The sequence below is a fragment of the Varanus komodoensis genome, unplaced genomic scaffold, assembly GCF_004798865.1.
Source record: "Varanus komodoensis strain SLA01 unplaced genomic scaffold, ASM479886v1 scaffold14_1, whole genome shotgun sequence".
NCBI lineage: Eukaryota > Metazoa > Chordata > Lepidosauria > Squamata > Varanidae > Varanus > Varanus komodoensis.
This window is the reverse complement of record NW_025335438.1, coordinates 9993470-10021362: the sequence shown is the minus strand read 5'-3', so window position 1 is coordinate 10021362 and position 27893 is coordinate 9993470. Positions and strand designations below refer to the sequence as shown.

General features: G+C 41.8%; 1 protein-coding gene across 6 annotated transcripts in view; it reads right to left on the bottom strand.

Annotated features, from left to right (window-relative positions):
* STAU2 (staufen double-stranded RNA binding protein 2) overlaps positions 1-27893 on the bottom strand; it is a 169260-nt gene that overhangs the window by 127403 nt on the left and 13964 nt on the right. For all 6 annotated transcript variants that reach the window (XM_044423932.1, XM_044423930.1, XM_044423931.1 and 3 more), the window contains 2 exons: positions 24998-25133; positions 9877-10036 (listed from right to left, as the gene is read on the bottom strand). In XM_044423932.1, the coding sequence (XP_044279867.1) occupies positions 9877-10036; positions 24998-25133 (296 nt within the window). The remainder of the gene's footprint in view (positions 1-9876; positions 10037-24997; positions 25134-27893) is intronic.

Below are 27893 nucleotides of genomic sequence, written 5' to 3'. Positions count from 1 at the left end.
GGATTCGTTGGTGATGGAAAGAAGGCAGGTAGTACAATTTCCTGGTTCAGATGGAACGAAGTGGCAACTTTAGGTAGAAACGTCGTATCCATACGAAGAACAACCTTCTCTTTATGAAAGTTCAAATAAGGCGGATCCACTCTGAGAGCACACAGTTTACTGGCTCTTCTAGCTGATGTGACAGCCACAAGAAAGGCTGTCTTCCATGTTACAAGGCGTAAGTCTATAGTTGCCAGAGGTTCAAATGGAGCTCTGGTAAGCGCCTGGAGTACTACTGAGAGACTCCAGGTAGGCATAACTGGACAAACTGACAGATGCAGATTCTGTAGTCCCTTAAGAAATCTCCTGATCCATGGTTGTGAGAAAACCGAAGTTCCTTGTATGTCCCCACAGTAATACGAAATTGTGGCCGTGCATACCTTTATGGATGATGGCTTAAGTCCCGAATGATAAAGGTGCAGGAGAAATTGAAGTATATCTTCTACTGATGCTGATTCCGGAGTAGATGAATGTGTCCCAGCAAAGGAGGAGAATCGGCGCCACTTAGCTGTATAAGATCTTCTCGTTGATGGTCGTAGAGCAGTTTCGAGAATTCTCTGAATATCTGGATCGAGAACTCTCAAACCCAAGGCAAAGTTCGTCGGGACCGAGGAAGCAGGCAGCGTGTCGGTCCCGTAAATGCGAGTTTCAGAAGGCACGGATATTGTCGGAACTGAGTCGGTATCGATGTTCATCGGATTTGCCAAGCTGTGAGGTTCAGCAATGATAAGTCTGGACGGTGAACAGTCCCGTCCTGTTGCGTTATCAGATATGGAACAGGTGGAAGATGAAAAAAAGTGTTGTGCGACATTCTCAGAAGAGTGGAGAACCACGGTTGACGTGGCCACCATGAAGTTATCAAGATTCCTGTGGCCACGTCGTGAGCAATCTTCGATACCACTTTCGTTAAGAGTGGACTCGGAAGGAAGGCGTAAATTTTTATGTTGTTCCAAGGGATCATGAGAGCATCTCCTGCTGATCCCGGTCCGATGCCCACCCTGGAGCAAAACTTCTTGCATACCCTGTTTGCATGGGTAGCAAACAAGTCTATGTCCAGATGTCCCCAACAGTGAAAAAGCTGGTTGCAGACTTGTTGATCCAGCTCCCATTCGTGGGTTGTCGACATTTGTCTGCTCAACAGGTCGGCTTCCACGTTGTCTGTACCAGGTGAACCGCCAGAAGAGTTATGTCCTTCTGGATACACCAGTCCCAGATCTGCATTGATAGCCGAGCCAAGGCGGCTGACTTCATACCGCCCTGTTTGTTCACACAGAACACAGCGGCTATATTGTCGGAGGCTATCTGAACTACTTGGCATCAAAGAATATCCTCGAAGGATCGAAGAGCCTTGAAGATCGCTAGTAGCTCGAGGAAGTTGATATGTTTGTCTGACTCTTGTCGGTCCCAAGTGCCTTGAGTGCGGAGATCCATACATACCACTCCTCAGCCGATCAGTGACGCATCCGTGTAAAGAGTCATGGTTGGTTGTGGTGGTCGGAATGGGACACCCACATTCAAATTGGCTGGAATTGTCCACCATATAAGAGAACGTAGAACAGAGCATGGGAGCTGTATTAGTTTGGTAGGTGAGTCCCGCTGCGGATGAAACATTTTGTTGAAGCGTAGCTGAAGAGGTCAGAGTCGAAGTCTGGCATGTGGAATGATGGCAACTGAAGCAGCCATATACCCCAAGAGTCTCTGGATGGAGAGAGCAGGTATGGTCCTGTCTCGTCGGATCCGATGAATGCATGAACAGAGGCTATGTTGTCGATCCGGAGGGAGAAATGCCCTCTCTAGCATAGAGTCAAGGCGTGCCCCAATGAAGTCGATCATCTGCACGGGAACAAGGGATGATTTCTCCCGATTAATGCATAGTCCAAGATCATCTAACAGAGCACAGGTTGTATGGATGGATGACATAAGACCTTCTCTGGTCTGGCAAACTATCAGCCAATCGTCCAGGTAAGGATATACCTGGACATTTCGGAGTTGAAGATACGCGCATACCGGTGCCATACATTTTGTAAAAACCCATGGGGCAGTGGTTAGTCTGAATGGGAGTACGTTGAATTCGAATATATCTGAGCCAACAGTGAAATGGAGAAGATGCCTATGACAAGGGTGAATCGAAATGTGGAAATAGGCATCTTTCAAATCCAAGGAGGTGAACCAATCCTGTCTCCTCAGTAGCGAAATGATATTTCGAAGTGTGGTCATCCTAAATTTTTTAGGCTTAATAAATTGATTAACACCTCGTAAGTCCAGGATTGGACGGAGACCACCATCCCATTTAGGGACCGTAAAATGTCTTGAATAGAATCCGTGAAGCCCCTCAGAACGGGAGAGGTGACGAATCACTCCTTTACAAAGCAGTTGGTGAACTTCTTCTTGTAACACGGGCGAGCATGGTGTAAATCAAATCTGGCTCGATAGAGGGACGATGTCGAATTCTATTCCGTATCCAAGCTGAATGATGGATAAAACCCACCAATCAGATGTGATGGACTCCCAAATGGGGAGTCGGCTTTGTAGCTGGTCCCCAAATGAGAGGGGGAAAGGTGGGAGTGGGAGAGAAGGAAAGGTTTGCCCGGCCTGTCAGTGTTGACATTTATCACTGTCAAAACGGCGATGGCCTTGCTGGAAGCACTGCTGCAGCTGTTGTTTACATCGCTGCTGGCACTGTTGTCTAGGTTGGTACTGCTGGCAATACGACAGTCTGGACCAGGACCACTTACGGTGCTTTTGAGGCTGAATCTCCATACAACGAGCTGTCATCCTTGATTCGTGTATTGATTTCAGCTTGTGGTCTGTCCTGGCATTGAAGAGTCCAGATCTGTCGAACGGCATCTCCTCAATACGTCTTTTCATCTCCTCCAGAAAGTTGCAGCTTCTCAGTCACGCATGCCTCCGGAGAGAGATGGCACTGACCAGAGCCCTGGAATCGGTATCGACGTGATGCCGCGCCGTCGAAAGTTGCTGAATTGCAACCTGCATGGCTTCTTTAATAAAGACCTTAGCCAGGTCCCCTTGGTGGTCTGGCAGGGAGGAAGTGATGTTGTCAAGCCATTGCATAATAAAATATTGGTATCTAGCAAGGGGTGCTTCATAATTCGAGATGCGCAAGCTGAGTCCAGAGGCCGCATAAACTCAGCGTGCAAGCAAATTGATTTTCCTGCCCTCTTTGTCATGTGGGGCTGTATGGGCTCTTGATTCCCTACCCTGTGACGACTCCACCACGACTGAGTTCGGCTTCGGGTGGTGTAGGAGGAATGGGATGTCCTGCTCCCGAACTCGGTACATGGCTTCGTATTGTCTGGATGTAGCTTGAGGGTGGGCTGGCAGGTCCCAGGGCTGAAGCATCGCCTGGCATAGAGTTGTGATCAGCGGTAAAACAATGGCTGTCGACTGTTTGCCCCGACCACATCACAGAACCTGTCGGTGCTAGGATCAGGCTGGTGTTGTGCCTCGATCTCTAGCAACCGAACAAGCCTAGACATCAGTTCCACAAACGAAATATGGGGCTCCTCTGGGGATCCCGGGCCTTGGGATGTAACAGCCACATTGGGAGAAGTGGAGTCAGCCTCAGACTCGTCCGAGTCTACTTCATAGCGTGCTTGGACGCTAGATGAGGATTCGCCCGATGACATAGAGTGCCTCTATTCCACTCGTCCCGGTGCCGAAGGCGCGTCCCTCGGGACTGATGATGAAGGACGGTCACTTGGAGCTGGATAGTATCCAAACAAATGGTACTCATTCCAACCCGCATAGCTCGGATTACAGGGTTGGTCCCATTCACTGGAGTGTCTCTCGGCCAAGTGGCGTCGGTATTCAGGAGGAGACATGGCGGTCTCCGCGTCCATCCTGGTTGTATGCATCAGGGTGGGCGATCGGGCTCTTGGCAGGAATCTCGGATCTCCCCATCCGAGATCGAATCATGCATCAGAGCCTCGAGTAGCTGAGGAGACTTGCTTTCAGCTAGGACGACCCGTCGAGGGGACCCTGGAGGGGTAACCCGCATAGCCGCTTGTAATGTCGGACCCGATGGGGTCAGTATCGTGGCAGCAGGCGGGACCGAGGGCACTGATGAACCCAAGTTGCGGTGCTTAGCATGCTCAGGCTTTTTTGGTTTACGGGCTGGTTTATCTGCCCTGTCCTTTTTCGCCTTTTTACGGCTTGAGGACTTGTCAGAGCCGCTGTGCTTTCTCTTCTCCCATTGTTTCTTCGGGGGAGAAGGAAGCTGTTGGGCCTCCATCACAGAAGGGCCTTCCTCTGAAGGGCGCAATGGAGGCACGGCCAAAGTAGAAGCAGGGCGCTGCAAGGGCGTGGCCGAGGCTGATCGCTGCACAGAAGCGGCCGAGGTGGACCCAGACTTAGCAACGAGCTGATCTGTTTGCCTAAGGGTCTGGTCCCACAATAATTTCCGTAGGTGATTTTCTCTGTTCTTGCGGGCCTGCTTCGTGAAGGCCAAGCAGTGGCCACACTTGTTCATTCTGTGCCCCTCGCCAAGGCAAAGGAGGCACAGATCGTGCGGGAGACATCTTGGATCCGCACTCCGCACATTTGTGAAAGGCTGCTCACTGCACCTTCGCGAAAGAGAAAGAGAAGATAGTGCAGAGGGAATAGATAATATTTTGTTTTCTGTTTTTTGTTTTTTTAGAGAACGAGACAGAAATAGAATCAAACAAGAGAGAAATAGAATTGTAACAAGGGGAAAAAACTTGGAGTAAGAGGAACAATCAATAAGAAAACCAGTAGCAGAGGAAGTCAATGCGAGAGTGAAGAGGCACGAGGCACCGCTAACAGCGGTCGCAGAGACTGAGGAAAGACTGAGGACACTCCACTCTATATATAGCACTGAGGGGGAGGGGAGCGGAGTTTTCCTGCCAAAAACCATTAGCTTTCTAATCTTTCCGGCCTTAGGCACTGCACAGGCACAGCACCCATATGTGTGATGCACAGAGGCCATGACGAAGAATAGCTAATAAGGATCTGTAATCTGACTATAACTATGTCACTAAATACTTGTGGTTTTTTTCTCTGATACATAACATATCATAATTAAAAAATAAGACTGAACTTGATATAAAAACCATTATAGCTTATCAATAAGAGGTGTTGAAACCTATTCTTATGATCAATGCTTTTGAACCCTTTCTTATTCTGGGGATCTGTTCTGACAACTTTAGAAGTGCGCACTTACAGCTACTTCCACCAAGCAGAAATGGCTGGATCCTGGTAGTAAAATGGACCATGCCCTGTCATTGCAAGAAGTTAATTTCTATCTTTTGTGTGGTTTGGTTGGTTGTTCTCAAAAGTACAACCCAAACAGCAAGTTCAGGCATTGCTATTGTAAAGGATAGCTAATTTTGCTATTGAAAGGCAAGACAATGATTTTTAGCACTATCCATGATTTGTTGTATTATCTTGATTAAGATCCTCAAAGTATAGGGAAACCATGATTTGGTAAAATACAATACAATACAATACCTTGCATCTGAAAATGGCTTAATCATTATTCGCCCAACACAGGCAGGGGTAACACAAGCAAAAGTTTGTGTCAAGCCATGCTTTCTTATATCCCTGGGTATGGCTAATCCTTAACTGTATTTTAGGGACAGAGACGTAATTCATAAACCATGATTCCTGAAAACAAGTCATGGTTAAGCTGTGCATCTGCATAGAAAATTAGCAGATGACAGAAAAGTAGTTCTTAATCTATACGGTACACTATACTTTGGGCCAGGCTTAAAACCCGGATTGTACTTTACTAATTGGTCAGATATAACTTTAAAATATGCATCTATTCAACTAGCGTGCAACTTGATCACTTTATCCTCACATCCTATAGTATAAAATCAGACAGCAGAAGTCTAACAGAGGCTAAACAGGGACACAAGTGCTCTCCTGCATTATTCATCATCATTGGCACTGAGCAGCAATAGCCCTTGAGACCTTTTCACATTAGCTTCCTTACCACCAAGACAAAAATAAAGGAAAGGTCTGATGGATGATTGGTCCTTCGGAAAGATTCATGGCTTACATTTGATTCTCATCACAGTAGTGAAGCTCTTGGCTATGCATTCCCTTCGCAGGCTTTACTTTGGATGTTTGGCAGGAATAATTTGGCAGCTGTACAGCACTTCTTTCCTGAATGCAGATTCATTTTCCCATGTGCTTCTTGTTTTCTTCACTGCTGTTTGTGTCGTGCTTTCCCCAAATAGTTACAATAAAGATTCAGTTCCATAAAGTTGTGCCATCCAGTGCTTTAAAGACTTTGCATGTCCCAAGTTATGCCAGAAAACCATCAACCATGGTATCCTTCTGGATAGGCTAGCGGGATTGGGAGTTGGAGGCACCGCTTTGCGGTGGTTCCACTCCTATCTCAATGGCCAATTCCAGAAGGTGGTGCTGGGGGACTATGGCTCTGCGCCATGGCAGTTATGCCATGGAGTTCCGCAGGGGTCCATTTTGTCCCCCTTGCTATTCAACATCTACACGAAACTGCTGGGAGAGGTCATCAGGAGGTGTGGGCTGTGGAATCATCAGTACGCTGATGATACCCAGCTCTACCTCTCATTCTCCACCAATCCAGGTGAGGCAGTGGCTGTACTGAACTTGTGCCTGGCCGAGGTAATGGGATGGATGAGGGCCAATAAACTGAAGCTCAATCCAGACAAGATGGAGGTCCTGTTGGTGGGTGGCTCGGGCTTCAGGGTGGGGGACTTGGGCCTTGTCCTAAATGGGGTTGCACTCCCTCTGAGGGACAGGGTTCACACCTTGGGAGTGCTCCTCGACCCTAAGCTGTTGTTAGAAGCTCAGGTGACGGCGGTGGCGAGAAGCGCCTTCCTTCAGCTCCAGCTGATCCATCAGCTGCGTCCCTATCTGGAGAACGACTGCCTGGCGACAGTGACCCATGCATTGGTAACTTCCCGACTAGATTTCTGTAACGCACTCTACGTGGGGCTACCCTTGAAGATGGTCCGGATAGTTCAATTGGTGCAAAATAGAGCTGCCAGGTTGCTGACGGGGACTGGGCGTTGTTCTCATATAACCCCAGTTCTCCGTCAGCTTCACTGGCTTCCCATTGAAGTCTGGGGCCAATTCAAGGTGTTGGTTATGACCTATAAAGCTCTTAACTGCTTGGGACCTGGTTATCTAAGGGAACGTCTGCATCCATATATGCCCGCCCGTGCCCTACGATCGGCAGCGGATGCCGTTCTCCGGGAACCCTCCATGAAGGATATTAGGAGGGTGAGTACCCGGAGGAGGGCCTTTTCTGCGGTGGTGCCCCACCTATGGAATGCGCTCCCCAGAGAGGTCCGCCTGGTGCTGTCATTATTTGCTTTTCGGCGCCAAAGACCTTTTTATGTAAAAGTTATTTTAACTGTTAATTTATTATTATTGTATTTATAGATTTTAATATATAGCTGAGATGGTACCAGTTTTTAAATTATTGATTGTAGTATATTGTATTTTTATGGATGTTGTGAGCCACCACGAGGCTTTGTTGCAATGGGGGCAGCATAGAAATGTTTTAAATAAATACATACATACATACATACATACATACATACATATATAAGAAAATTGCTTAAAATATTTGCTTAGTACAAAGTTTCTGTCTAGTGTACCATGTTTCCACTGCCAACATAAACTCAGGTCTGCAATGTACTAGGTGTATCATCTCGGCTGCTCTCTTGCTGAGAAGTTTTCTCGCTGTTCCGTCCAGCTGCAAAACCAGGTAAAATGGAGCACTGCCACTGGTAGTCACATGGCCTGTGGGCTATATGGTGACTGGCTTCCATAATGTGCAAGACTTGCTAAGATTCATCTGGCAGAGGGAAGATTTTCAATAAGGCAATAATCATTCTGGCCTTACATGGTTGTTATAAGAATTACTGACATAATGTATGTGATGCACTTTGAATCCCTGGAATGTGCTATGTAAATACTAAGAATTGTTAATCTATCTGAGCAGGAGTCAGCTTACTGAATTGCGGTCAATCCTTAGGTACTGAGAGCAACAGTCATCGTCAACTGATGGTGATCCTAAGAATAAATGCCTCCCAAAAGGTCCTGTCCTGCACAGCCCTGCTCAGCTCTTGTAAAGTCAAGGCTTTGGCTCCATTTATGGAATGGATCCCTCTCATATTTGGGTTTACTCTTCTCTCTTCAACTTTCCCTGGCATGAGCGTCCTCTTGAGTGAGTCTTGCCTTCTTATGATGTGCCCAAAGCACAACAGCTTCAATTTTGTCAGTTTTGTTTCTAGGGAAAGTTCTGGCTTGATTTGAACTAGGACAAACTTGTTCATCTTTTTGTTGTGTATTTGCAAAGCTTTCTTCCAGCAGCATGCTTCAAATGCATCAGTTTTCTTCCTATCAGCTTTCTTCACTGTTCAGCGTTCACACCCAGACATCCAATCAAGCATACAGTACTGTGGATAATCTTAGCCTTGTTCTTCAGGCCATCCTTAATCTTTTCTAGTCCCTTCATTACTGCTCTATCAAGGCTGATTCTTCTTCAGATTTCTTGGTTGCAGTATCCCTTTGAATTGATGACTGAACCAAGGTATGTTAAATCTTTCACAATGTCAGTTCCTTCATTATTGACCATTTCGACCAGTTTGAGCTCATATAATTCTTTTGTGGCCATGATTCTCATTTCCTTAATGTTCAGCTGCTGTCCTGTTTTCACACTTTCTTCTTTCACTTTCATCAGGAGTCATTTCAACTCAGTGCTGCTTTCTCCCAGTAGTATGGTATCATATGCATATCTTAAATTAGTGCTGTGTCTTTTGCCAATTTTCACTCCTTCTTCCTCTGATCCTAATCCAGCTTTTCATATGGTATATTCTGCATACTCACTGAACAGATAGAAAAATAAAATATTCTCTTGTCCAATGCCTTTGATTATATAAGGAAACCATTCTGTTTCTTCATACTCTGTTGTAACAGAAGCTTCTTGTCCACAATACCTGTTGCACACACCAGGACAATTAAATTCTGAGGCATTAAATGCTGAGACACTCCCATTCCTTGCAGGACTGTCCATAGCCTCTCAAGATCCACCTAGTCAAAAGCTTTGCTGCAGTCTATAAAGCATAGACTGACATTTTCTGATATTCTTTGGTGCGGTCTAGTAACCAACATATATTTGTGATAGGATGCATAAAACTCTGTCTATTTTAAAAACAGTTAAAATAATCAAAGGGATAATACAATAAATGTTCATTTTAATTACATTCCATTGAAATCTATTGCATTTAAATTCCTCATGATCCTTTCTCTGGGCATGCAACTTCATCTTTTATATACTACATTGTATATAGTCCTAAGTTATACTGTTGGCTTTACTTCCAAGAAAATATGCACAATCCTGTTAGTCAAAGTTAATACTTAGATATTATGGTTCTGCATAAATGTTTAGAATGTGTTTATCAAGTCCTGTTCTCAAAAGCACTTTCTTTTCTGTCTTATGAATGTGAGTCAATGTAAACCTGGGACACCTCTGATTAGAACTCATACTTTTTGTTTCAAGATAAAAGCAGCTTTCCAAGGCCAGTCAGACTGAGGCCAAAGTGCTATGGGAAGAGGTAGATGGTCCTGTGTTATTTTCACAATTTTAAATAATCCTTACTCTGATGCATCAATTTTTCTATTTGTCCTGAGGTAAAAAATATACCTGTGAATTTTCCTGGTTAGTTTCCATGTTTCTTCCAAATATAAATAAATAAGTTTGTAATTCCTACCAAATATTTCTTCAATATGTTCCAAACTTGAGCATCAACATCTGAAAATTTTTGTTTACCATGTTCTTCATAAATAAAGATCACTAACCTGAGGCAACTTGGGTGGAATTGGTTCATTCCGAAGAACCTGAAGTGCTTTTGTTGCAGCGTTGTGTCTAGCAGCTTGGCGAGTCTTCCCCTCACCAAAAAACTCATGTCCACCCACAGTCAACTGGACATAGAAAATCTTGGGCACTGTGCAGTGGTATCTAGGAAAAAGTTATGGGCAAGTTAATCCCTCATTCTAAGTCGAATCCACACACCAGATATTTGGCCATTGCTGTATATTAATGGGGAAATAATATTTGAAATATACCAATATTAATAAATATAGTGCCACAACACTCCAGTTAGGTAAAACAATTGAACGTATTTTAATTGATTAAAAGGGTGCAACTGCTTAACTTGGCAGTGAATTAAAATATGTTTTAAAGTGTTTTTTACTTTTTTCCCCTTTTTGCAGGCAAAAATTGCATACAGCAGGTACCTTCCTCCTGCCTGCTCCCCATCCTCCCACTGCTGTTATCATCGCCATCACATTGCATTTATATTCCACCTTTTTCCTTTTGCAAGAAACCAAAGGAGGCTTACACAGTCTTCCTCCTCTCCATTTATCCTCATGACAGTAACTCTGGGAGGTGGGTTGGGCTAAGACCGAGTGACTATACGAGAGTGTACTTCTTAGGATAGGAATATAATGCACCATATGTGCGTACGTGTTAAAAAAGTTGTGGGCTGTCATGCATGATCAGGAGAGGGCAGGCGTGCTGTGTGGGGGCTTACCCACCACTTCCAGTTTTATTCAGCAACCCATGAGCAACCCCTTTGTAGATGGCAAAAACCAGACAAAAACCAGGGATTAAAGAACCCAGCAATTGCTTGTTGTTAGGTTAACTGTTGCATTTTTTTTAAAGTGCTAAACAATGCAGAGGTCCAGGTTGGCACATCAATTTATGAACAGCTGCTCGTGGGTTGCTGAACAGGCAGCACCCTCACTCTCTCCTCCTCTTCCCTAAGAGCCTGTAGTTTGCTTACCCCTAAGTTGCTGTTATGTATGAAGTGGCCCAATCTGTTTATTCCAGTGAACAGACAAATCTAAAACTTAGGTCTAGCACTCTACCACTGACAGCCAGGCAGATTCAAGGGCACAGTGAAGCTAGGATATCATACCATGCTTAACATACTTAAACAATGTTAAGAGCTTGGACCATAACAACTATAATTTCCCAAGATATGACTCTAAACAGTTATCATTTCTTAGCATTTTGGAACTAGAATGAACATGGAAAGCCCTTAACAAAACTTGCTACACTGAAAGATTTTTTTGTTAGCAAAATGTGTGTGTGTATGATATTATGAGATATGTCATGACAGAAAAATGAACAAACAAAATGAAGCAACCTTCTTCTGTCACCTCAGGCATGTCAGAACAAGATAGGAACATTAAAGCCAAGGTAAACTCTCTATTTCTCCTCCCTGTTGTATAGGTGAAGACCTAGTCAATGAATTGTGTTGGGGAGAGTAAAGCTTACCTTCAATAAAAATAAGCCCTCCTTTTCATGTCTACATATCAGCTGGGTGTTGCTCTCAAGATTATGTCTCCATGTATGACAAGGTTTTTGGGTTGCTTAACTACAATCAAAAGGACAACTGCTTGGATTCCCTGTTTTAGAGGAGTCTGTCATCACTAGCTAGTGGTTAAGAATGCCAGCTCAGGCCGGTTATTTATCACAGCAGCATTCTGCTGTTCTGCCAAGGAGTTCAGGACAGTATAGTAGGGATCTCTAGTTGTATCCTCAATAGATCTATGAAGTAGTGCATGGCAGTATGGAAATTTGAAGTGGCATTTCCCTGATCAAAATCACATATACCTATCTTGTATCTGTTCCTAAAATATTTAGCAGATGAAATTGCCTTTGTGTTGAGTTTCATCTTTTTTTCTGAAGTCCAGTGCAGTCAAGTCCAACTGGCACAAGCTCCCCAATGTCTTAGGCCAGGAATGGGAACCTCAGGTGTGGGAGCCAAACCTGGCTGGCTGGTGTTTCTCAGATAACTATATAGCCCTCTTTTCCCATGGTTCCACCCCTTTCCTTCAGTCAAAAGTTGTTTGCTAGTGTACTGACTTTAGTGTAGTGCTGTCCTCTTTCTGAAAGGTTGAAATCTCTCACCAGATCCTTAATTCCTAGAAATAGGAGCTTTATGCCAGAATGTGTTTTTCTGTGCTTTTCGTGCCCCTGAAATGTGGGCCTCTGGAAGTTCCACTGAAATTGAATTAAGCCTTTGTCCCGAAAGGGGTTCCCCACTCCTGGTTTAGGTTGAACCCTTTTCCAGCCCTGCCCCTGGAACTGTTGATGCTAGGGAAAGCCAAACTTCTGTTCAACGACCACTATACACTCTACTTGGATCATCTGGAACCCAAATATACTTTTGGAAGCTAACTACTTACCATCACTTTGTGTCAACTATATTTCAAATGCAGCCTCTCTCTTAACTCTTTTTGTGCAGCTCACTAATAGCACATATCTATTCCAAAATAACTTCCACTAAGGTGTGTCAAGGGATGCAGCTCAAATTGATTTCTTAGTGCAAACATATCAAAGACCCGTGTACCACCTTATCAAAATGTATTGGGCATGTGGTTTTGTAGAGAGGACCAGAAAATAACCAAGGTACTTTCACCCAGATTACAGATACAGAGAATTGTTCTTTTGGTCCCTGGTTGAATCAATACAATCTAAGGGCACAACCACGAGGCCTAAACCAGTTCTAGCACAGGGATGGTCAGGGAAGTGCTGGATGCAAACAAAGTTTGCTAATCCCAATGCAAACTTAATTGGGATTAGTGCCACTGAACTCAATGGGATTTATTTCTGGGAATACATTTATAGAACCATGCTGCGTCTCACATAGGAAATTCTTGCAGCCCTAAGAACCCTGCTTTTGGGTAACAGCTATCAAACATTTCAGAAAGTGAGAACAGTATATAAACCCTTCAGCACAAAATTCACTGGTATGACGGAGAGTTCCATAGGAGATGCCTCATTAACTCCAATGGTGCTTATATGGGCAGAATGCCAGGTGGACTGCACCCAACATATTTAGCATATGGTTTGTAAATACAGTTTAATGTGCTCAACAAGTCAATTTCTAAGATAAGCATCTATTTTTATGAGACCACTAGCATCACTAAAGTATTAAAAGCATTCAACTAGAAATAAGCATTTAAACTATAACCGCAGTATGCAAGGCTTCAGCAATAAGTAAATGTTTACATCTCGTTCTCAACATCTAAAAACAGGGGTTCATAACATGCCTTCAAGTTGGTGTGATCAGGCGCCATTGTAATTAAATAAATTGCTATGGTCTGTTGACAATTACAAAACTCATTTTGGTTTGCCACAGAGGAAAACAAATTTCAGTTCATTATAATTTTACTGGAATATGATGTCATAATACATAAGCATGCTGAAACAATCTGCTTCTTTTCTAGTCAAAATATTAATTGCATACTAAGGATCCCAAAGGACTTTTCCATCTATGGCCATCAAATGCACACAAAGACAAATAAAACATTACTGTATCAAATAATGTGTTCATGTTGCATTTCCTGTATTTCTGCAAATCCCACGATGGCATAAACATTCCTGGAAGAGTGCATGCCTTTACAAACCTCTTAACAAAACAGGTAATGTATCACATGAAACAGTGTCTGTGCATATACAATTTCCCCTTTGCTGTGCAAATTATATTTGCTGGTTTCCAGAATAAAGCAACTTAAATTAGGGGTACTGGTTCCTCTCTTCACTATTTTCCTAAGTTCCTCCTAACCCTTTGGGTGAACACATTAGAATGAGTGAAAACTTCTCCAGTGAAAATTTTTGGTCCAAAAATGGGGACTTCCAGGGCCTCCCCTAATTTTTCCCAAAAGACCCCAGAAAACATCATCCATTTTTGCACAGGTCCATGGCTGTTTATAATCCTGAGCCTGTTCACATAGAATTCAGCTCTGGAAGGATCAGTTGCTTTTGTTTTTGTTTGAAATCATCTTCCTTTCAAGAAACATTGGTGTTTTTATACAGCCAATGTGGGAGCAGATGAAGCGTGTAAAGTGAGGGCTCCTGACAGCTTTATTTGCCCTTGGTGTCACCGTCACATAGCCAGTCTTATGGCTTTGTGATATTAGTATCACCCTAGAGGAGGAATTCCAATATGCCTGGGACAACCAGTTTATCTAGTCATTTAATGGGTGGGACCCATTTAATGGGTGGGACCCATTAGATGATATTATCATCTTGGGTCATAAGTATTTCACTTTTTACTTGTTTTACATTAACATAACACAGAATTCTAATTAGAAATAAGTTCCACTGAATTCAATGGGATCTACTCTGGTACGTGTATATGAAATTGTAGTGTTAGAAAAAAATATCAAAATTTGCTAGTGAAATCAAACTGTGAAATTGGTAATTTTTCTAGTTTGTCTTCTAAAGTCTGGTTAGAAAAATTGGTCCATATTTACAAATGTTTAATGTCTTCATAACACACTGTGCATATCCATATTTTGTAACTTGCTCTGTGAATGCCACTGTGTGTCTGTGTTATTTGAAAATTCTCAGTAAAAATATTTTAAGGATCCACACTGACCATCAAGCATTTGCCTAAAACTGCAAAAATTAAAATGTACATGCCTATTTTTATTCATGGAAGCTTACACATTTTTGAATGCAAGCAAAATACTAAAAATTACTGATTTGTGTTTAGATTCTGGATGTCCCATATTGGCTGACTTAAACATTTACCTCCGCATTTCCAAATTAAGCTTAGATCTATATTTTATTGTTTTATCAATTATTACATTTATATTTCAACTTTTTCATTCTTTCAAGGAACTTTCACATGGCCTTCCTCATCCTCCATTTTATCCTCTCAACAGCACTATGAGCTAGGTTAGGCTAGTCCAAAGTGATCTTCCTGGCCAAGTGGGGACTTGAACCCAAATCTTCTGAGTCCCAGTTTACAGTTCTAACCACTATACCATGCTTATCTACACCTTAGCCAGCCCTGGTCTACTAGACCCAGCTAATGAGATTTTAGTTCTACTCTACACTGTACCACACAATCTGCTACAGTTGCCTATTGGTAAGATCATATCAGCGATAGAGCACGTATAGAGCATTCATTAGCAAGTGGACTTAGTGTGTACTTTTAGAAAACATATTCTTCCATCTGCATTTACAACATGGGAAATGACTATACTTTCCACCTTCTCTGCTTTTAAGCATGCAAAAGAATTCACTAGTCTCTCAGTCGACGTACACCTAGAGTAAAATTCAGCACACTGAAGTTATGATGGGGCAGTTCTTACGTGCCTGTTCCCCGTTGATGACTCCAGTGTCAGCATGAATCACAGATCAAACATCATAGGCAGAACTGTTTGTAGTATTTATTTCTCTACAGAGTGCATTATTTTAAACACCTCTAACAAGTCTCCCCTTGCTCGCCTTTTTTCTAAGCTGAACAATCCCTGCTGTTGTAGCTGCTCCTCATAAGGGAGTGGTTCCAGCCCCCTTACCGTTTCTGTTGCCTTTCACTTTACTTTTTGCAACTCAGTAAAGTCCCTTCTCAACTGTGGCAACCAGAACTGAACACAGTATTCCAAGTGCAGTTGCACCAAAGATATACTGCATACAAGGAAAGTAAGACTTGGGCAGTTGATTTGAATTCTGTTCCTAATTATGCCTAGCATGGAGTTTGCCTTCCTCACAGCAGCTGATCACTGGGCCATTGAACTGCCCACCACTATCCCAAGATCTTTTTCTGATTCAGATTCCCTCAGTGTATACCAGAAGTTGGGATTTTTGTCCCAACATGCATTACCCTCTCCCAGCTTGTAGAGATCCCACTGGAGCTCCTCACAATCCCTTTTGGTTTTAACCACGCTAAGAAGTTTAGTGTTTTCAGCAAGCTTGGCCACCTCACTACTAATTTCAGCTCATTTATGAATAGACTAAAAAGTACTGGTTCCAATATAAAACCCTGGAGAGCTCTAACTCTCTCCATTGGCAGGAATGGTCATATATTCCCTTTCCTAACATTTGCATCTGTTTTATAACCCTCCATCCCTGACTTCTTTTCCTTTTTTAAAAAAGGCAAATTATATACTGTATCCAGCTATAATAGGAAGTTCATAACTCACCCCTTACATACCATCTTAATCACATGCAAATTAAGGTATTTCTGTATAACAGGTCACTAAGTGCTGAAACGACATGTGGACCATTGGACAACATTCTCCTGAAAGCAGGATCCAAACCAGGATTAGTACTCCCAGCATTTTCCAGTCAGTATGACTGGGTGTAGTAGGCATTTTTCAGTGTCAGCATGCATAGGATTACGTTCTAAGTGACTTTTCAAGACACTACCACAACACACATGGCTGTTCTTTTGTTCTTTTCATTTGATATTGTTAGCCATTTATAGTTTCATCTGTTTTCATTTCAATTTTGTATTAAACTATGCTTTAAATTGCAACTTAACTAGAAGGCATACATTGCTACACTACAAATTAAATCATTTTTATGTGAAAAATCATGACTGCCTCAGAAGGCCCTTTGGGCATAGTCCTATGCAACCCTCTGAACTTGGAGATTACGAACATCCAATCCACAGCATAAGGAGCACGGAGGCAACCTTCACTGACATCGTCCTCCCACTCTGCAGAACAGTTAGATAGCTGAGCTGTGCTGCCAAACTGCCTTTGAAGGGGAAAGGATGGCAGCTGAAATACTGGTTTCCTCGAAATACTGATCTCCTCCCCTCACCACCTCCGAGTAGCAGCCAGTGAACTTGGTTTCTCAAGTTTTGAAACAGTCCTTAGTTTGATACAGTGAAGTCTTCGAACCAAGTTACAAAACTGTCCAAGATGCACACATTGGGCCTGACCCATCTGAGCCACTGGTCATTCCACTGGCATGACCGCTGCCATGGTATACCACTATAATCCTCTGAGAGAGAGACCTGTCCACACCATTCTGGAGGAGCACTGTTCCACATCAGTAGGAGAGGCACCTTTATAACTCTTCCTCAAACCACTCCTTGCAGCTTCAAGCGGTCTCAGCTGCAAACCTACTCACTGCTTAAGGTGACTGAAGATGCCACCTAGTGACTGAAGATGTTACTCCTGTTTTCAAAAACACACACTGAAAGTAGCATGTTAGCAATGATATAAACCCAAAGTGTGCACTCACAATGTCCTCCTAGTATGCATTTCAAACCTAAGGATTACAGAATTCATGGTCTTCGAGCTATGGTACTGCTAGACACAGATCCCTTTTTATTATTAAAGGTAAATGTTTCCCCTTGACATTAAGTCCAGTCATGCCTGACTCTAGGGGGCAGTGCTCATCTCTGTTTCCTACTGAGGGAACCAGCGTTTGTCTGCAGACAGTCTCCATGGTCATGTGGCCGGCATGACTAAACACCGAAGTGCACGGAACGCTGTTACCTTCCCACCGAAGTGGTACCTTTTTATATACTTGCATTTGCATACTTTCCAACTGCAAGGTTGACAGGAGCTGGGACGGAGCAACAGGAACTCACCCCATTGTGCAGATTCGAACCGGCAATCTTTCAATCAACCAGCACAGCAGCACAAGCTACTGCGCCACATCTGGAACTTACTAGTTAGACTGAGCCCACATGTAAATATGACAGCCTTATCCAATGTTGTGCAGAACCATCTATTTTACCCCACATAAACAGAGTTAACACCAGTAACAATCCACAGGCTGATACTAATCTACAATGGCAAATGGGATATTCTCACACTTGACACAGGAGGCAATATATACTTCCCGTTCCAAGAGTGTAGTCCATTTATGAATGGCAAAGTTACATGTGAAAATAGTTCCATGAATGTTTTAACAGTACATTCTTAACTGTACTATACACCTAACTGTATAATACACACATGATAAGATCCCAGGGTGTTTCCCAACTCTTTGACATGTATTTATGCAAATGCTGACCAGAAGTACCTGCTATGTGCTTATGTACATATACATACTAGTTTCTTACATTCACATTTTTTATGTTTAGGTGTATATTTACAGAATTAAATATGAGAGAGGAAGACTTTAAAAAGACTATTTTGATGATGTCCAAGATTAGGACTGTTAAAGTAAATATAAAAAGACATGCAGCATTAAGATATTCTCATTTGCTTTTTTCCTTGTTTATCCCCTTTAAGTGCTACCTTATGGGTTGCATCATATCTAATGATGACCTCATGGTAGTTAGGAGTGTTCTGCTTGCATAAGGTGAGGCACCTGATTTTTGCTTCCTTTCTCTCTGGCCTTCTGCTTCATATTCCATACATTTCCAGAGTCCTCCAAGCCTCAAAAACATCTTTTCAGACAGCAGAGGGCCAGAAACAGTAAAAACAAGGTGCTCAGGCTTGTAAGAAGTGAATAGGCTTTTCCCCAGTGCAAAGCCACTACTGGATACAGCCCAGTAAAGCACAGGGTAAAGTACAAAAGCAGATGCTCTTGAAGATTCCACTCTACCATTTGGCCCTGAAAAGGGGGTGCAGGGAGAATGGGTCACCCTGCTGACCAGAATACAAAGGAAACAGCCAAAGAAAAATGGGTGCCTATCATGGAGAAAAGTTTGGAATGTGGATATAATCAAGTTTTGGACATTCTTCATTTTCTAAAGTAAGGAATTTTGATTTCCTTATGCAAAGTGGAATAAAAACTTATTTGACACAAAACAGCATTTCATCTATTTCAATGCATAACATTTCTCATGAACTGTATCAATGCCCATTCCTAACAGCATGCGGAGTGGTGAGTTAAAAACATTTTCCAAATGCTAATTAAAGCAGAACACAGTATATATTGCATACCTAACTGTAGTATCATCTTCAGTTATCAGAAAAGAACATTATATTTGCCAGCATATCAGCTATGTAAACCAAAAGAATGAAGGGCCTCAGTCATTTAGTTCAGTATTATATTGACCACTTTTGATGTTACAAAGTTAAAGGCAGATGAACCAAATTATCCAGATTACAATTACTGACATTACAAAATACCATCTGTTATTAAGCAACTTGGGACACATAAGGGTAGGCATAAACAATCAATTTTTGCAACACAGCAAGATAAATGAGTGGATGCCAAAAGGTTAACTGGAGGGGGTAGTCTTTTATATACATATTACTTAACTTTAAAGTGCCCCCAGGCCAGCTTCTCCCCCCCCCCCACATTCTCTCTCTCTCTCTCTCACACACACACACACACCATTTTGGCTACATATGGAACCGCAACTGGCTAACTGAATTCAGTATTAGTTTATGAGATACAGTGCTGTGAATACAGGGCACTTCACAGTGCACCATCATATTTAAAAAAGACAGCAAGTCTTTGCAGAGAGTTTAAATTTTAACAGCAGTAAAGAATAGGAAAGAAGGGAAGGATGGAAAAGACAGGAAAAGAAAGAAAGCCGTACACAAATACTGTTTTGCAGATATGGAGACCTCTTTTCAGTTGTGGGTGAAGACTAAGGAGTTAAGTCGAAGGTTTTGAGGAAGGATTTAAAAGTCAGGAAAGAGAGAACATGATTTATGGTCCAATCCTATTAGCTACCAAGTAGGTACAGGGGAAGGTTTGGTTGTAAAGTTATGGCTCTTTTACAAGCAGTCATCTTTCCTTAACTATCTTCATATCCTCTGGACTTTTATCCATAATTTAGGGCAGCCTTCGTTCTCCAACCTGATGCCTTGCAGACTGCAGTTGTAGTACAACCAATCATCCACAGCCAGCAACCTATGCACTCCAATTCATCAGAAGTTCTTTAGGACATGTTAAGGCTGGAAAATATATTGCTTCATCAAAATGTGCAACATGCATTAAAGACCATCCTTCTAGACAGATCCATGTGCGCATTTTCTTGGAGCCCTTATACTAATCACTATCATCTGAAGTGATAGCTACTGGCAATGGCACAGCACATCACCTGCAGGCTCCCTTGCCACTGTGCTCTAGGGACAGCTTTCTTAAACAGATGTTTCTGCTTTTTAAAAGTCACAGGAAATGGACTGATTTTCCTCCTTTTCCTTTCCTAGAAACAAGCACTAGCACAGCTGCACTCTACTCTTCCTTTAAAACAAGTACGTGTGTGTGTTTGTGTGTTTGTGGGAGGTGTCTGGTGATGGCAAGCAAAGCAAATGTATTGTGCAGATATTTAACAAAATTAATTCAGTTTTAATCCTGACACAGTGGTTATAGCTCACTAAAGATTAACAAAATCACACTGGAAATTAAGATGCAAACAGTTTTTGGTCTGTCTGTCATTTCTTTATCCTTCCCCGCTCTTCTTTCTTGATAGCTAATCAAATTCTACTTTGTTGTGGCTAGATCAAGGGATCTGGAATTGAGGAGAGAACCAGCCTTCATGCTTTTAGCAGCCTAATTAAATGTAGCCATCAGGGCTTGGTGCAGATCCTTTGCTGTTTTTATAGGCTGCTTGCTCAGTCCAATGCACAAATTCAGTGGTGGGGCATATGGACCCCCTGAGAATAAAAGCGTCAATGACAGACTTAGGCCTTTAACTTAACAACGTCTGTGTTTTCTGATCAAACACCATTCCTCTACTCAGGTTATCCCCACCTTGATGCCCTTCAGATGCCTTAGATGCCAGGTCCCACTGGCCCCAGCCAACATGGGAATGGTCAAGCATGCTGGTACTACAGTCTGAACCATCTCAAGGGCACCACGTTGAAGAAGACTGCTCTACTCTTTAGCTTCCCTCTGGTCCAGATCTCAGTCATAGTACTATATTGTTGTGATTTCCATAATGCCTGCTCTTGGCTTTGATGGATGATATCTGTGGTTATGGTCTTGGCTACTTAGATCTCGGCCCTGTTTGAGTCTGTCACAGCAATGACCCTACTTTTCCAGCTCCTGACTCTGGATACATTCTCATCTAGTCTGGCTGCCTCTCGAGATATATCTAACTGAAACCCATCCATTTAGTAAACTTCATTGTCCCACTTGAGCTATGACACTGCAAGGACATTGAGAAGACTGATATTGGTCAAATTTGCAAGGTCACTAGGAGAAGAAGCCATGATGCCAAGCATGCCAAAAAGGGGCAGGGTGATTTGCCCAACAACCATCAATGGTGGTGGCTTGCTGTGTTGTCCAGATCTAACAATGTCCATAGCAGGGCTTGGCTTCCAAACAACCCCAGATACTTATAACAAGCTATGAGTTTGAATGCCACCTGCACTGTGCCCCTTGCTCAGTTTGGATGATACATCAATTGAGCAGTGTGCAACTGGCGCACTGGGAGAGTAAAAGAGACCACCATGGCTTCCTGCTTCCTCATGATCATACAAACCTGGTCATAATGTCTCATACAAGTAGGAAGGTTCAATTTAAGTGAATCTAAAAACCAGTGTGGAGAAAGAGAAGTGAGGACACAGGAAAAGAAAAAGAAGACGAAAGACATTTGAGACAGCTGTGAAATACAATGACACCTTGCACAAAAGAGTGGTACAGGTCAGAGACCTACCTGCAACAAGAGTTGACTGCATTCTGGGCTGTGGATTAGTTTCCACAGCACCCAAGCCTGCACTAATCATGACCATTAGATTAATTCTAAAATAAAAAGGTTATGAAATGCTGTGGCAGAGTGCCATAGACTTATTAATTTAAAAAATCTATTATGAGGCAAAACATTGTAGCCAATCTATTGCTGCAAATATGAAGTAATATATAGAAAATAACAGCAAACTGAAAAATGGTTTGAATTATCTTCCCTGTTCACACTCAACAGAATGATAAATTTATACTGCCCTCTTATGGCCTAGCAGCACTATTCCAACTTGTACCATTGCAGCAACTATCCTACACTTTTAGGTGTACTGTAGCAATTATTTCACTAAAGTTCAACCCTTTCACAAATGACTCGCTTGGAAACAAAATAGTCTGTAGCAGTCCAAAGCCCACAGATTCGAGAAGGTTGTCGTATCTTTTTTTCCTGTCCCAAAACTAGTTTCACAATATTCCAGCTCTGTTGGAACCACCAGGAAGTTCCCTTGCGGCAGCAGTGACACGTATTACAGATCATTCCCCAAATCACAGTAAGTCTCTGACTTTTTCACTTCCTTGTTGGTGCTGCCATGGAGATACTCTGTGTGACTGATGTCTTTGTTACACCCCTTTGTCCTATACAGAAATGCTGCAACAAGACCACAGTGAAGCTCTTAGAAATCCAGGGAAGCAGGGTGATGGTGGTGGTGGATAACAAGAAGCTAGAAACAACTGCCTGTCCATGCGGGTACTGACACAATGGAATTAACTGTTACCAATCCTCCCTAAGAACAAGCTATACATTAGAAGCAAATGAGTGCATAATAAGGTCACACAGAATTGCTGTTCTAGGATGTACGTATTTGTAAAAAAAAAAAAAAAGGGGGGGGGGGCCAGCTTCATACAGCTATGACAGGGACTGAAAATGCACAATCACAAAGAGGGAAATAAATCAAGGTGACTTCTTTCCCTTGCCATGTGTGTTGGTCACGTTTCAGGGAAATTGGCATAATTAATCTCACCAGCACAATTTGCAGTGCCATGCAAACCCAGCCCAGCTGGCATGTTGCCACTGTTAACTAGCCAACCAGAACATACAGCTTGTTAACCACAGCAACAAGCGACCCTCACCAGATTTGCACAACATGGCAAGCTGCAACCATGAGGTTAATTATGCAGTCTCTCTGACACACAACATTTGACTTATTTCACCCTCCATGAGTGTGAGAATAGGTCCTTTGAATAGAAGCTGTGGTAATGCTTAACCCATCCTCACAGCAGATTTTCCTGCTCAAAATCTACCTATATTGCTTTTTCCCTCCCTACTTTTTCTGAGAAAAGGGTTACAGATCTATGCCTACAAGGATTGCTACAGATCTAAACAGCACAAAAAGGAAACCTGGCAGGAAAATCAATACATTCACATAGTCCAGGTTCAAACAACCTGAAAATGCGCAGAGGCATGCTGGGTGATTTTCCTAATTACCCGTACAGGGTGCAGGTTGATTGCTACCCTTTTTCAGAGCGTTTACAGAATTCAACACTCTTTTTTCCTGGTGCTTTGGAAGAATACAAATAAGACTTTTTTCCCCTTATTGCTTCCACCCAGGGTTTTTGCCTGTCTGGTACGTGCAGTCTCACCTTGTCAATTTTCATGTATGTTACAGCTACCAAGGGAAGCCAGGAAAATGAGATGATAATATACTGGGAAATTGACAAGGCAAAGCTGCATGTTGACTATTCTGTATATGCTTGCAAAGAGCCTGGGAAAAATAATATCAAGAGAAAGTATGGATCTGTTTTAAAAAATTCAGAAGCACTGAGAAATTAAAAAATGCAGATGAAATAATTGCTTCAAAAAGGAGTATCAAAGCAGAGGCAATGATTCCTGCTTGGTAATATTATTCTTTCACAACTATTCCTTGCTCTGCCACTTGTCGGTGCCCTCTCCCTCTTTCAGCACTTTCCCCAGTCCCACTAAAGTTGATAAATGGGAGTTACTAGCTCCCTACTTCATATTGTGGCTTTTTTCAGAGCAATTATTGTTGGAATGATGCACTTTTGTGCATCTGTAACAATTTCACCAACAGTTAAAAGATAATAAAATGGAGACCATTATGCAAGCCATCTTGAGTCCCTTGCAGGAAAAAAGTGATACATAAATATAATAAATAAATATTCTTAGAAGGCAGTGGCCCAGGATGGAGCAAATGGGACTCCCCTGGGGCAGGTAGGTATAATTGCTTCTGGTGTGGGCACCTCATTCTCTCTGTCCCCTAAAGCCAATTTCTAAAGTGTTGTTTTTTAAAGGAAAACTGTTGAGAAGATTTGTGCAAATTTAAAGCATTGGAGCAAAAAGCTGAAGGCACTGATGGAATGTTGTATTTATTGTTGTAAGCTGCCCCGAGGCTTCGGCGAATGGGGCGGCATAAAAATGTTTTAATAAATAAATAAATAAATAAATAAATAAATAAATGAGAGAGAATGCCCCTTTGAATCAACAGCTGTGAGAATTCATGAGCAGTTTGTTTGGTATTCTTATGAAGAGATTTTTAACCAGAGCCCCTTGAGGGTATGGCTATGGGGGGCTGTCATGTTGAGCACCTGCATTTAAAAATGTTCCACCAAACTGCTACTTTCAAGTTTTGACTCATTTTACCAAAAGCTTAATCAACTAAAGGTTTAGTTGATTAACTTGTGGGAACAGGCTTCAGTCAGCACAGCTATGAATGAAAAACAGATTACTATAATAACAATGAATTTTAAATTCCTTCAGTGTCTCAAAAAGGCAGTGTCCCAGTTTTGAAGTGTTGGGCCATATACACATTTGTTTATATTGATGTTGGTTAAAAGACAGATTATTAATCAAATATAAAAATTCCCATGCAGAGCATGCAGGTGTTCTCTACTGCAGTCATGGTATAGTATGTCCCTTCAGTTTGATAACTCAATAAATCATTGGAGGAGATGATAGAGCTTGGGCCCAGAATTACCTGAGCCTAGACAGCCCGCTAATAAAATCATATTTATGTTTGCAAAGCTGACTTGGCATGAATTGCTCAGAAAATGCTAGACACCTTCTGAGGTGAGAAAATCTCAAATGAAATATAGTCTAAGATCCTCTATTGCCAAAATCACCACTAATACACTATTACAAACTCCTGAGTTGATTCAGTCTTTGAAAATGCAAAGACCAATAAGGAAAAGGAAACAGCTGCTGGGAGATCACATTGATTCCTAGGAATGTCTTAAATGGGAGGTTTGTAAAATGCAAAATGAAGCAGGAAGAGGGTTATTAATAAGCCAAATGCTATCAAGTAACAACATCTGCAAACTGAAGAATGTCAAAAATATCTATTGGGATGAAGGAATGGTTCTGTTTCCAGCTAACTTTCCAGATGCAGCTTCCCATTCTCATCCAGGAGAAAGAAATATTTCAGTATCCAAAGCTCACTTGCTGCAGATAAAGTATCAAATCACAAAAAGCAACCAACAGGAGAAACTAAAAGATTGTCCCTATATTGCTTTTTAAAGTGCAGCTGAAGCTAACGAAACTCTTGAAAATGCACAAACCTCTGATTGTACATGCCTCGAAAGTTGTAATTTGCTCTGTGGTTTGGATTTGGCTTTTGATCTAGTGGTCTATAGATTGCAGGCTCTCCTCTTTTCATAGCAAGACCATTCAGTTCCACTGTTGGGGTGATACTGCCTGTTAACAAATAAGGACACATATGCAACATTTTAAAAGTGCATTCAAAATTCAAAGATCAGCCCTGTTTCCATTTCTACTTTTGTAACCATAAAATATTAGTAACCAGAAAGAAACAAGTGGTTTTAAAATTCAATTCTAAATTTTAATGCTACTGTTTATAAAGGCTCTCATCTCAAACCAGGAGATTTCTGTTGACTTTATTACAACTATGTAAGAAGGGAGTAAGTGGACTGAAAGCTGCATTGCACATTTTATTTACAAGGCTTTACAGTTGTCCATCTGAATACAGAAAATGAGCATTAATAGATGAGACCTTTTCCTACATAGAGTATATACTGCATACGAAAGTGCACATGTGATGTAAGACTGGCCAATGGTTGGTTGGTTGGTTGGTTTTTGGTCCAATATAGGTACTTCATAAGGTAAGCGCATTCAGATGGCCATTCCCACATCAATATGTACAAGCTCTAGTCAACAACTACCTTTTCCAACCAGCCACCTTGATGAAGTTTGAAGGAGCTGATCCCCGACCCTAAACCTACCCTTTACATGAGGCATGCTGTACCCTTCAGTCCAAGGGTCAAATTCCACCAGAGACATTCTTGAGAACTGCAGTGGTAAGACCAAAAGGGGAAAAAAGAGGGGGAGGGAGGCTCTGACCAGATTGAGACTCTATGACTTATGTGCCTCCAGCCAGCATGCATTCCGGGCAAAGAGGTAGGTGGCTCCCTTCAGGTGCTGAATTTTAATACACATGCTTTTACTTGCATGAGTGCTTGACACATTCAACTGGAAACATGCATAGGACTGATGTACTTTAATTTCTAAACTTTGGGCATTTACTGTACTAGTAGCAGCAGAATACAATAGTAATAACAAACAAAATTCAATAAAGCATTTAAAGCAGTATGATAATGAAACAGCCTACAGAAAAATGTCATTTGAGAGGCTATGCTGAATACCTTTCTATGTAAAAACTGTGTAATGTGAATTAGCATCTAAAAGACAAAACAACTGACTATATCAGACAATGTTGTTCCTCACAGCCTTTCTCTGTGAAAACTGCACAGAATAACCTATTTTGTTCGGTATAACAGAGAAATCTACATTTTAAAGTGAAGTGCACATTCAGAACTCTGCTTATCCATCTTTGAACAATTTTAGGTATTATTTAAATAGCTTGAAAGTCTTAGTAACAAATAAAAGAAATTTATGTTAACAGGAAGCTGAAATTTTTAAAAAGGTAATGGTTTTCTACTGTTACACTAACTGTGACTATTTTGACAAAAATGTAAGTTAAGACTGGTTTGCTTTCATTTCATCTAACATTCAGCTAGTATTTAGGAACACTGATTTCACACTCATCGGGAACCACAGGTTCTACAGCCCTCTACTGGTGGAAGAGCCCAACGTGTATAATCCAAGGCACACTCTGCATATATAGAAAAACCACACAATACCAGAACGTCTTTAACAAATCTTTCAATGTTGTTTCGCTTTTAAGTGATATTTTGAGTGGGGAGGGCAAACCTCATAGCCAGTGTGGTACTGCAGAAGGAAATGTTTAATCCTTTCCCCAGAGGACTGTTTCTGCTATCCCTAGATACTGTATTCTACTACATATACGGATGAAGTGATTTAAAAGAAAGAAAAGATGTAGCTCACTAGCAAAGCACATACTTTTTCAAAACATACTGTATTCAGTCATGTACTCCTCCCCACCCCTACTTTTTTTTTTTGCAGAGTTCTGCTGAATTCCCATGCTGCCACTGTTGACTTTGCTGCAGTGGTGACTATAATTGCAGCAATTTTGAAGGTAAACAAGGTGCACCCCCACACCTGTGTAAAATAGCTGTGGCTTTTGCTGTTGCCTCTGCAGAACAGAATCAAACTACTCCAGGGAGGCATGTAGTCCCTGATCTCCAGAAGTTGCCTACCCCTGCTTTACATTCATGAATACCCAATTTAATTCCCAAATACTTCCAGTTAAAAGGATCTCAGCTTAATAAAACCTGATCCTGAGACTTTGGAGGGCAAATGCTGCTCAGAGTTGACAACAGTGGTCTACATGGGCCAGTGGTGTTACTCAGTATAATACATCTTCATTTAAAACAAGATTGTACAAAAACCAATGTATTGTCAATTAATACAGCTGGTAGTTCTCACTTTGTTTTTTTTAAATCACTGAAGGCAGATTTTTAACAGCATTCAAATAAATGTAAATGTTTAGCAATTCAAAGGTCCATAAAATTTGATTTGACTTTTACTTAAGCAAGAAATGCATCTTGCATAATATTACTCTAGATGGAATAGGTATTTTCCAAGCCACAGCAATATAAGGAACTTCAGTAGACTGGTTCAGATGCAAAATAAATTCATAATTAATTGTTGTAAGAACAAATTACAACACCCTTTAGTCCATATGCTCCCCCTCCTACTCCTGGACTGCACCTATGAAGAGTGGTGTAGAGGGTTTCACTTTTATTTTAGATTAACTGCAACTTGCCATGTCATTCAAACCTGGAAACACTGTGCTGCAATCACATAACACACACAAGCTACTGTGTGATTCACTGTTTTTTACCATGATCCACCTGAGAGTCAATCAAGTTGTTTCTACTTATCAGGGTTTCCATTCTTCCTGCTCAGTCTTCCCACTGTTGGCAGGTATTCCATCAGTCACTGTTCTGGAAATTCAATCCTAATGTTTTCTGTCCACACCTAAAGGCCAGATGATTGGAGAGGCTCCTGCAGTTA